At 38.1% G+C, this 12162-nt stretch overlaps 1 protein-coding gene across 1 annotated transcript; it reads left to right on the top strand.

Annotated features, from left to right (window-relative positions):
* Nucleotides 1–4067: 4067 nt before the first annotated feature.
* On the top strand, nt 4068–6481 carry LOC128470256 (C-type natriuretic peptide 1-like). Its single transcript, XM_053452114.1, has 3 exons — nt 4068–4194; nt 5128–5442; nt 6250–6481. Exons 1-2 carry the CDS (start codon nt 4102–4104, stop codon nt 5431–5433), a joined length of 399 nt encoding a protein of 132 aa, XP_053308089.1. The 5' UTR covers nt 4068–4101; the 3' UTR covers nt 5434–5442; nt 6250–6481.
* The last annotated feature ends 5681 nt before the right edge of the window (nt 6482–12162 follow it).

Raw genomic sequence — 12162 nt, forward strand, 5'->3', positions numbered from 1 at the left:
ATTATCTCGGATCTCTTCTTCCCCGTAAAGAATTTTTTGAAGCGCAGCGGCGGAGTCGGAGCACCTGCTACCGGCGGCACGGTCTGCCGAGAGAGCCCTGAACGTCACCGAGTAATGAGAGCCTCGGAGTGACCCCAACAGCCTGAATACTCATGGAAGCTGTGGTGGGGCTTCCAGATGGTGCCACCGGCCACCTTCAACACGTCATTCCAGCTTTTAGAATTTGCCAGTATGGAAGGGTTAATCTCCAAACATTAGGGACCTGAGACAAACCAGACTTTCTAGATATCCCTCCTTGAACACAGGTGAATGAATCACTTTAATTGTAGCATCTGTGATCCAGAAGGGATATCTCAAAATATTCCAATGGCCCTTTATCACTCCCATCACTCCTGTGTTCCAATGGCCCTTTATCACTCCCATCACTCCTGTGTTCCAATGGCCCTTTATCACTCCCATCACTCCTGTGTTCCAATGGCCCTTTATCACTCCCATCACTCTTGTGTTCCAATGGCCCTTTATCACTCCCATCACTCCTGGGTTCCAATGGCCCTTTATCACTCCCATCACTCCTGTGTTCCAATGGCCCTTTATCACTCCCATCACTCCTGTGTTCCAATGGTCCTTTATCACTCCCATCACTCCTGTGTTCCAATGGCCCTTTATCACTCCCATCACTCCTGTGTTCCAATGGCCCTTTATCACTCCCATCACTCCTGTGTTCCAATGGCACGTTGTGTTCGCTGATCCAAGTTTAAGTTAGAAACCCTTTTGTAATGATGCAAATTGTCCTTGTTTTCCATGAAAACAGCTCAGTGACCCCAAACTTTTGATCTGCCGTGCGATTTGCGTGACATTTTCCGAAAGTGACGTCTGTGAAAGACCATCTGAATATCGCTCACACTTTATTAACTGCTTCATGTTCTAATTTCAAGATGAATTTCATGGATAACCGGATAACCTGCGCGATGTTCCACGCACGGCTGCCAAACGAAATTCTTAATTTCAGAAAACATTGTCGTGAAATGACACGCGGCGTCGACACAAATAATCGTCGGCGCATGTTGGGGAGGAATAATCTGATTTGATGTAAAGTTAAAGCAATTAATTTTTTTTCTAGATCGTGAATCGGAACGAGTAACCGGGGTGCTTTATTTACTAACCCGGTGACCCCGATAATATGTAACAGATAATAGTCCCGTTTGGAATGTGGGGGTGTCGGAGTTAAGCCGCAAAGCTCCTTCCGCCACCGAGATAATTACATAATAATTGCAGTAATTGGGGTTTTTAGGCTTTGGTGGGTCTTGCGCATGCAGAAACGAGATATCATTTATTCCATTTGCTGGGTGATTAAACATCGAGGAACAAGCAGATCGCGCACGCTAAATATTATGATCGCGGCTGCAAAACGCACTCAGATCCCCGGCAACAGAATTATTCACGCCGCGTTTGACTGCTTCTTATTTCAAAGCAAATTAACTTAAAAAAACCCTAAGATTTTATGTCCAAATTCCACGCTAATAGAAAATTACTAATTTCTGAACGGCTCGTTGATGCTACGAAAATTACCTGAATTAATATATATATTTAATTATTGATATATAAATATAATTAATGAAATAAATAAATAAATAAACAAACTGAATTAATATATATATTTAATTATTGATATATAAATATAATTAATGAAATAAATTAACTGAATTAATATATATATTTAATTATATATATTTATATATCATTCCCAAAAAAATTAGCAAAAATCATTAAAAACTTGTAGTGGAAGTTTACGTATCTGTGATTTTAAAGTAAGTGGAGCGTTTTGGGGTCAGAAGGCTTGTCTGAAACTGACATTTTCTTGACAAGATATTACATTTTTTACAAGGGAATAAAGCTGCCCCTGACAGCGATGGTCCGTCGGTGCTTTCAGGGGGTCGTGTGCTCGGACGTGTCCGCTTCTCGCTGTCTCGCTCGTTGTGAGATGCTGTCTCTGCTGACGACGCGGTAATGCGAGAGGTTACAGGGGGCCGATAACCCCCCACCCTCAGCGAGACGGTGACAGCCATATATACTGTACAGCATGCGCAGACATCACATACGATTTTATGTTATATTATGCACTACATGTAATGTGTCTGTCAACCCATTGTACAGCGCTACGGAATATGATGCTGCTACATAAATCAATAAATAGTAATGATAATAATCCATTGGAGGGGTAGTGTGGGGGCGTGGTCAATACCGCCAGCGACTGGGTTGGTATAATTTTTGGCCACACCCTCTGCCTTTCTTTCACACTGAAAGAAATGGGGTGTTTTTGGTGTAATTTATAGAATTATAGGCTATGATACATCGGGGGTTCTGTATAGAAGAAATACAAAAATGTTCATACTAACGGATGAAAATGGATAATTCCATTGGTTGCCATGGTGATAAGATCACTTTCTGAAATTTTGCGCCGGAATCCCTTTTGAAGACATCATACTCATTAACTTCATTCCTTACATTGTCTATATATATATACATATATACTTCTTTAATCCGCAGTGGAATGATAGAACGAGCGCAAGTCGCCGGATACATTTTCTTCCGCCGGATAAAGTTAATTTCGTCGCGCAGATCTCTTGAGTTTGACATAAAACACGAAAAGAAATACAGCACACGAGTGAAATGAGATAAAGACGATGCTCTTGTATATGAGATCAACGTCTAATTCAACCCAAATCTCCTTACGGACGTTTTCTGTTCTATTAATATGTTTTAAGTGATTTGGCTCCGATAAACCCCGGCATGCTTTGAGTCGGCTATTATTTTAATTTACTTTTAATTCAGTTAAAACGCCTTTATTTCTCATTGCTATATTTCAATTCCTTTTAGATTTGGATGTCAATAAGTATGTTTTAGTAATAAGCAGAGTCAGGCAGAGGTCAGGGAAGGATACCATGCGAAATCACAATAATCATACTACGCTGAGGTCAGGGAAGGATATCATAAAAATCACCAGAAGCATACTACGCTGAGGTCAGGGAAGGATACCATGCTAAGTCCACAGAAGGTCAGAGGATACTAAGCTTAGAACAAGTAACAATACTAGGCTAAGGTTGGGGGTTACTAAACTGAGGTCAGGGAAGGATACTAAGTTAACATGAGAAGATGCCATGCTGAAGGTATCATGCTGAGATCAGGGAATGAAGCTAGGCTAAGATCAGAGGAAACTTCAAGGAAGGATAATAGATGGAGGATGATACTATTCTGACATCAGAGGATACGAGGTTAAGGCCAGAGGATACTATGCTGCTGTCAATGAATGATGTTAGGCTGACATCAGAAGATACCAAGATGAGGTCAGGGAAGGATACAAGGTTTTGGTCAGACAAGAATGTTGCAAAGAGGGACAATGCTCAGCCGGGGCCAGGGAAACAGACAACCCAGGAGAAGCATTGGGTCAAGGTGAGATAATGCCGCCAAATTCTATGTTTCTAACGAGTTGATCTCTGATATTAGGCAGAGGAGAAGGATAACAAATTGAAGAACGAGAGTCTGGTGGGGATTACAAACCCACCATAACACGTTTCAGCAACAACCATCATTTTGACTATTTTCCTAATTTATGCTATGTCCACATCATATGGTGGCCTCTTTATACTGCAGAACGTATTTTCAAGAAATAAACCTCTTACAATATCTAAGAGTTGTTTTGTTTAAAGAAAAACAATATATAATTAATAATAAATAATATATTTTTATATAATGGGACAAGTACAAGGCAATATATTATTTGTTGTTGTTACAAATGTATCTTTTACATAAAGTAATATCAATTAAACAAAATAATAAAAATGACACATTTTTCCATTATAAAATGCACATTTTTTATGTTGCTGCATTTAAAACTTTGCCAATGTAACAGATCTGTGATTATTCGGAGAATAAATGGGTTTTGATTATATCTGATTGCCAAGAAAATAGGGTCATTTCCTCGCAGCCAATCCATAGGAGATGAGCGATGTTACATCACTGGTGGAGCTGCGGATATAAGGAGGAGAATGTCACAGAGCCACAAGGAATCCCAAGACATCATCAAGACTGCAGAAGACGAAGATGAAGCGCAGAACGGTTACCTGTCTCAGTCTGCTCATGGTCCTGATGCTGAGATCTGATTATGTGAGAGGCAAACCGATCTCCAGCCTGCAGGTGCGTAATCTCACCTAATATCACCTGGATTATATCAGAGCGATGTAAAAGTTACACTGTAACCCAGAGATCCATGGCTTTTCACAATAATATTAATAGAAATATATTATTATATAATATTAAGATACATAGATTGATATATAATATTAATGGGTTTTAACAATAATATGAATGTATGTTTTCATATATAATATTAAGATAAATATATAGTGATATATTATATTAATGGATTTTCACAATAATATTAATATAAATATATTATTATATAATATTAATATATATTTTTAATTAATATATTATTACTATATTATTATAATATTAATATAAATATATATTGATATATAATATAAATATATATGAATATATAATATAAATATAATAATATAAATTTTGGTATATAATATTAACATATATGAATATATATTATTAATAAAAATATATATATTGATATATAACATGAATGGGTTTTCACAATAATATTAATATAAATATATCATTATATAATATTAATATGAATATATTATTATATAATATTAATATAAATATATATTGATATATAATATAAATATATATGAATACATAATATAAATATAAATATATATATTGATATATAATATGAATGGGTTTTCACAATAGTATTATTATAAATATACTAATATATAATATTAATATAAAGATACATTGATAGATGATTGATAGATCATATTTCTAGATTTCGCACCATTTCTTTATAATCAGTTGGTTTATAAAATCCTGATACTTTGTATCAAACTGCAATAAGTAGATTGATCATTAATGATCGCACAACTACAGAAAACCTAATGTGAATTTCCATCAAAGCGATGGGTGATTACAGTGGTGAAGGAGATGAGGTCAGAATAACCCTCTTCCATGCACGTAATAGGTGTTTCTGGCTACATTTTGTCATTGTAGAGCCTCTCCAGATTGCTGGAGAATAATTTTGAGCAGCCCTTCGGTTCCGAAGAAGCTGAACATGAAAGGGGAGAGCCGGACCCTGCTGATTCAGCGGATCAACAAAGTTTAGACCTTCAACGGGCCAAGAACAGAGTCGACCCAGGAGAGAATGCTCGTCTCGGTGACATGACTCTGGAGCAGTTCCTGGCTGACCCATTGGGGTTTTCTAAAGGTTACCGGCTGAGGAGCAAAAAGGGTCTTTCCAGAGGATGTTTCGGGGTGAAACTGGACAGGATAGGATCCTTGAGTGGTCTCGGCTGCTAAGCTCCATGGGTGAGTTTCCAGAAGTGTCTCCTTTGCTGCTGAGCAGTAATTCCTGGCAGAGGAGACATTAATGAGCAGTATATGTTCAGTATATACATCTTTGATGTCATACCTTTCCTTTCACCGGGCTCCCCCGCGTATTACATCTCACTTTAATTAGGTGTCACTTTATGAGATGTGGTTGGGTGGTCATTACCGAGCTTTACAAAGAAGATGGGAACGAGAGAAGCGGCCTGACAGTTAATTAGTTGGGCAATGCTTTGTGGGCATCCTTCCTCCGACCCGTCGCATTTCTCTGCCACGGAACATGAATTTTCACCTGAATGCATTTATTAAACCCAAGACGAGACACTATTGAAAAATTAAGAACAATGCTTTATTTCGCTCAAAGTCATTGTATTTCATATTATTCCACTGGAGAATGATTGAATTTGTTAGAAATAGAAATAAAACTATCAAAAATTCAATTAAAAAATATAATCTATGGGGGGGGATAAAGCCTCTATAAATACAAATAAAATATAATATAATATACAAATTTATAATATAAATACAAATAATTTCTCCAGCCGAGATACAGAAACTCACATAATAAAACACGTCGCCTTAGTAAATGGACCTTGGGAGCTGTCCAAGGTGCTGAAAACCTCGATTGCTGCGCAAACATTAGAAAAGAGGAAGGTTTGAGTGTAAAAAATCTTTTTCGGGGGAAAAAAGGATCTGAACATTAGGGTGGTGAACAGTCTTTGGCATTAGAAGAGTTAATTGCAAGAAAGATATGAAATATAACAAATGTATCTGTTCTTCTCATTGTAGATTCAGAATTAAAAGGACCGGAGGAGCTGGAAGAAAAAATAAATGAAAAATAAAAAAGGAATTTTTAACTTCCCATCGAAATGGTCCTGGAGCTGCTTCCGTGATCCGTCCCGCGAGACACGAGTCCGTTCTTTCCAGATGCTCTATAGATGTGATATTTTGTAACACGTGATGGCAGCTGTTCATTTCTATTTTGTATGTAAACGTGCAATAAAAAAACTGCGTGTAACAGGAAAAAGACTCTGCGGAAATTCACTTATTTAGCAGATTAAATAATTTGTAAATGAATGAGTTAAACTGACGATGATTAATAAAAGATGATTTTAAGTTAAGGGAAATCTTACAAACTAGACCTAAACCCTTCTATCCATCCATCCATCTGTCTTTCTGTCTATCTATCTATCCATTATCTATCTATCTATCTATCTATCTATCTATCTATCTATCTATCTATCTATCTATCTATCTATCTATCTATCTATCTCTATCTATCTATCTATCTCTATCTATCTATCTATCTATCTATCTATCTCTATCTATCTATCTATCTATCTATCTATCTATCTATCTATCTATCTATCTATCTATCTATCTATCTATCTATCTATCTCTCTCTCTCTCTCTCTCTATCTATTATCTATTATATATATATCTATCTATTCTATAATCTATAATTATATTATCTATCTATCTCTCTATCTATCTATCTATCTATCTATCCATTATCTATCTATCTATCTATCTATCTATCTATCTATCTATCTATCTATCTATCTATCTATCTATCTATCTATCTGTCTGTCTGTCTATCTATCTATCTATCTATCTATCTCTATCTATCTATCTATCTATCTATCTATCTATCTATCTATCTATCTATCTATCATCTATCTATCTGCCCCTTGATATAAATAATAGATTCCATGAATTTAGGACCCCGAGTAAGGAACGCATCACTTGTAACATAGTAACCACATGGATACAGGTAAACCATTATTTCTCATGGATTTACTATGACGGGATAGCAGGTGCTTCATTCTTACCTAAAAATTCTAATTTTTGTAAAACTCTCTCCTGTTCTATATTTTGCCTGTAAAATCTGTGATTATTACAGAAAATCAAGTTTATTAAAGGAAAACGAAATGCAAAAATATGCATTTTTAGAAGTAAGATCTGGATGTTATTGAATTCACTGTTTATTTAACGGTGAATAATAATTTATTTACTACATTGAAAGGGCAAAAAATAACCCAATTCCCCCGGGTCGCAGGCGCAGAAGATTCCTTTGACCTCTGATATTTATCATTTTATTAGTTTGAAGCCAGAAGCCCGGTATAATTACAAATCACTTAAAGGTTCTACAAATGTGATACTAATTCTCACCTCCCAGAGGAGGAAGACCGCGAAGGTGGCTTTAACTCTTTGAATCCAGAGCAATTATACCCTGGACACAACAGAAATCATGCGTTCGGCATCTTTTTCCATACCACGAGCCCCTGCGATGGATGGGGGGCCCTGGGTCTTAGGGGTCCCCCATAAGGTTATTGGGGCAGAAGTGGGTGCTTTGATCCTAGCCCTGATAACACGGGCGTAATATTATATTACTGAGCGCACACAGGGTGTTCTAACATGCCACTGCTTCGCACGTCGACGTGATCCCGGGGGATGGGGCTTCGACCCGCCCGCTGATACCAAGACATGAAAGCCCCTAAAATCCCCAACTCTGGGTAAGAACTTAGTTCCGTTGTCAGATTTAATAATTAGAATTGTTTATGATATTTTTATTATTTATGAATCGGGTTAAAGGATACGTTTTTCAGCCATCGTGACTCCACAACGATACACAATTCGCACAAATCAGCCGCACAAACCTACTTCTCTCTCCCACCCCCTCTCTTCTCTCCCCGTCTCTCTCTCTTCTCTCCCCCGTCTCTCTCCCATCCCCTCTCTCTTTTCTCCCCATCTCTCTCTTCCATCCCCTCTCTCTCTTCTCTCCCCCGTCTCTCTCCCATCCCCTCTCTCTTCTCTCCCCATCTCTCTCTTCCATCCTCTCTCTCTTCTCTCCCCATCTCTCTCTCCCATCCCCTCTCTCTCTTCTCTCCCCCGTCTCTCTCTCTCCCATCCCCTCTCTCTTCTCTCCCCATCTCTCTCTTCCATCCTCTCTCTCTTCTCTCCCCATCTCTCTCTCCCATCCCCTCTCTCTCTTCTCTCCCCCGTCTCTCTCTCTCCCATCCCCTCTCTCTTCTCTCCCCATCTCTCTCTTCCATCTTCTCTCTCACTTCTCTCCCCATTTCTCTCTCTTTTCTTCCCGTCTTTCTCTCTTCTCTCTCCCAAGCCAGACACTTTTTTTATCCTGTAAATATATAACGTTTTTTTTATTGTTAGACACGGCGTTTCACTGTAAAATACGTTTATTTCAGCACCCTGGACAGTTGCGTCACTTCAGCTCTGACCATCAGAGAAAATGAAAGCTGGTTACGGAGACGACACAAGAAATCATTCTTATATCCGTGTAACCGCAGCCCGCAGCCCCGGCTCCGACGACCCCTTTCCCGGTGACGCCTTGCTGGATGTGAAACAAGCCACAGACCGCTTTCCCTCCACCCACAGACCGCTTTCTTCTGCACTACTCCTAAAGAATTCTAATTCATTCTAAAAATGGTGGAAAATGTTTAAAAGTCAAACGTCTTATTCATTTTATCTCAAATGCATTCAGCGGCCGGAGTGCGCGGAGCGGAGAGATCTTTAAGAGGTTTCAGTGACCAACCCCACAGATTCAGTCTTATTCTACAGCCTCTAATTACTGAGCTGAGAGAGACTTCTTATACATTAGAATGTAAGCTCTGTAGACTATCCCATGCGTGTTTAATCCCCGCACTGTAGTACCCTCTACCACTTCTGCTGGGAGGCTGTTCCACTTATCTACCACCCTCTCAGGGAAGTGTGCGTATGTATGCTGGAGTGAGTGTGTATGTGTAAGTGTGTGAGAGGGAGAGCGTGTTAGCATGAGTGTGTAAGGGTGTGTTAGTGTGTGTGTGTGTATGTTAGTGTTAGTGTGTAGGTTTTTGGAAGTGTGTGTAAATATGTGTGATAGTGTGTTTATTAGTTACCCTTTGGTGGGCAAGAGGCCAATGGGGACGCTTTACCTGCCCCCCCCCCCGGGCCAGAAGGTGCCAGCCCTCCCCTGCCATATGTATTTGTAGAATATCCAACATGGAGTAATTAATACTCAGAATAATTATCACCAGCACTTGGAATGAGTGCTTGAAATGAGTATTTATTTCGGTGACTTTAGCCGGCAGCAAAAGAGTCAAAAAATCCCGACTTAAACCCCTGAATAATAGAATTTTACGTTAGGTCATCGCTGAATTTCAATGACGGGGTGAGGCTGACGGGGCGAGCGCCGGGGGGTTATCCGGAGGATTCAAAGGCGAATCATCAAAAAGCTCTGTCCTAGCCCGGAATACGGCTCCGTTTCAAAGAACGACGCAAAGGCCAAAAAAAGAAATAAATAAAAGTGTCGATTCTGAGTGAAGAAAAAAAGAAACGGCAAATGATCCATTATTTATTGGTTTTCGATGTCTGCGTCGATTAAAGGTTGGATTGAATGTTTAAAGGGCCGGCGTCCCGAATTAAAAGCTGAAATGAAATACCTTGCGCTCCCGGGCCGGCGGAATTTGCGTAAAGTCATTATTTTTCATGTCCTGCGAAGGATTTGCCACCCGTCTGTCGTGCTTAATATTGCGATTTTTCAAAATGCAGGAAAAATCTAAATTCTGCTCACAAATCACTGTAAGAGAATTTTAAAATGAAGATGTTTTTATATATTATTTCACTCTTTATTATTTTGCTCGTTTGAGCCGGGCCCTCCTCACCTGTTGTCTCTGTAAGTTATATTGTTACGTTACATGCTACCTGTTATGTGCTGTCCACCCATTGTACAGCGCTACGGAATATGATGGCGCTATATAAACAATAAACAATAAATAATAAATAATGATAATAATAAATAACTCTGTCAGTGCCTCGATGCCTTAGGCTGAGTGACAGTTTTTATTTTTTATTCTTTCTGAAATGTTCTGGAAGTTTCTGGAGGGTTTGGGGGGGGGTTCGGATGAAACATCCTTTTCAGGTCTTCGCATTTCAAAGAGGAGTTTGGAAGCTTGGCGGTCAGAGTCCGTTCACGCGGCCTGAGGGCCGGCCACATTCCTTTTCTGCGTCTCTCTTTGTCTCGCTGCCCCCTGAAGGGGTTTATCTTGCTTGGTTTGAATCACTAAAATATTTGGGGGGTTTTTACCTTCATAAAACAACACATCTTTCAAGTGAATCGATACATTTTTTTAAAAACTCTTCTAACAAATTACTTATAAATGAGTAGAAAATATACCTTGTATTATGTTTTTACAAAACATTTTACAATAATAAAGTTGAATTAAATAAATAGCTGTTTTCATGGAAAGCAAATACATTTCTAGCTGTAACATAATTACAAAAGAGTTTTCTAACCATCAATTAGCCTTTTAAACCTATGATGGGAGTGATAAAGGGCCATTGGAACACAGGAGTGATGGGAGTGATAAAGGGCCATTGGAACACAGGAGTGATGGGAGTGATAAAGGGCCATTGGAACACAGGAGTGATGGGAGTGATAAAGGGCCATTGGAACACAGGAGTGATGGGAGTGATAAAGGGCCATTGGAACACAGGAGTGATGGGAGTGACAAAGGGCCTCTGTACACCATGTAGAGATTCCATTCAAAATCAGCCGTTTCCAGCTACAATAGTCATTTCCAACATTAACCCCGTCTGCGCTGAATTTCTGTTCCATTTCATGTTATTTTAATGAGCAAAATGTGCTTTTCTTTAAAATAAAAAATAAAAAAACAAGAACATTTCTAAGTGACCCCACACTTTTGAGTTTATATAATTCTTTGATTTATGGAAGTAACCATAACTCTACAATTTAAGATTTGGTCAATGTCTGCTGAGTTTAATCCAAAGAAAAAATACTAACTCATATAAATAATAACACAAATTGATACTTTATTAATTAAGTTTCCGAATAGATTTGGCTATTATTTTGACATTTCTCAGGATCATTAATCATCTTCAATTTTAAAAAAATCAAACAGAAAAATTGAAATACAGAGAAGAACCTGTTTGCTTTGTGTGACTCCCTTTTTTAAAACTTAAAATACACAGAGAAGAACATGTACTAAAACATGTAGTATTAGCTTTTTAGTTTTCCCTTTCTTACTTTTGCAACGTATTAAACATTTAAAATTATTTATCATATTTGTATTTATTTATTTCCTGCAGTAAGTAAATTTCCTACTGAGAGTAATAATTATTTTTCAAAAAAAATATTTACTTATGAATTGCAAATAAAAAATTTAAAATTATTTTAAGTACATTTTCCCCCCACTGATTCAGTAAGAAACTGGAGAAAACTTCAATATAAAAAAAAATGACTTAAATAAAAATCTCAGCTTCCTAAAATAAATCCACTGACCCCAGGGGTGTATTTTATTCAGCTTTATTAATAATCAGTAAATGAATAAAATAGAGAAAAAAGATATTCATGATTTCTGACCATTGTAAAAGGAAATTAGAGTGACATTAATTATAAATTAATCATGCGCCTGGACAAAAAGATTCATAAAAACCTCTAATCCATAGAAGGCAGCGGGGAAGGGAAATGTCCTAATGTAGCCTGGTTTTGGGATTAGGGCTCTATTAGAGACCAAGCACCAGATGTGTAAAGTATTTCGTCGGGACTGTGTAATCAGTCCTGGGGACAGAGGGTGACACATTCCTCCTGGCACTCAAATGACTACTAAAAAGGGAATTCAGATGACACTTTCTTCCTGTCCAAGGGCTGGTTGGATACAAAGTGTCCAGATAAGATGCCAC

This window comes from Spea bombifrons, chromosome 12 (genome assembly GCF_027358695.1).
Source record: "Spea bombifrons isolate aSpeBom1 chromosome 12, aSpeBom1.2.pri, whole genome shotgun sequence".
Classification (NCBI taxonomy): Eukaryota; Metazoa; Chordata; class Amphibia; order Anura; family Pelobatidae; genus Spea; species Spea bombifrons.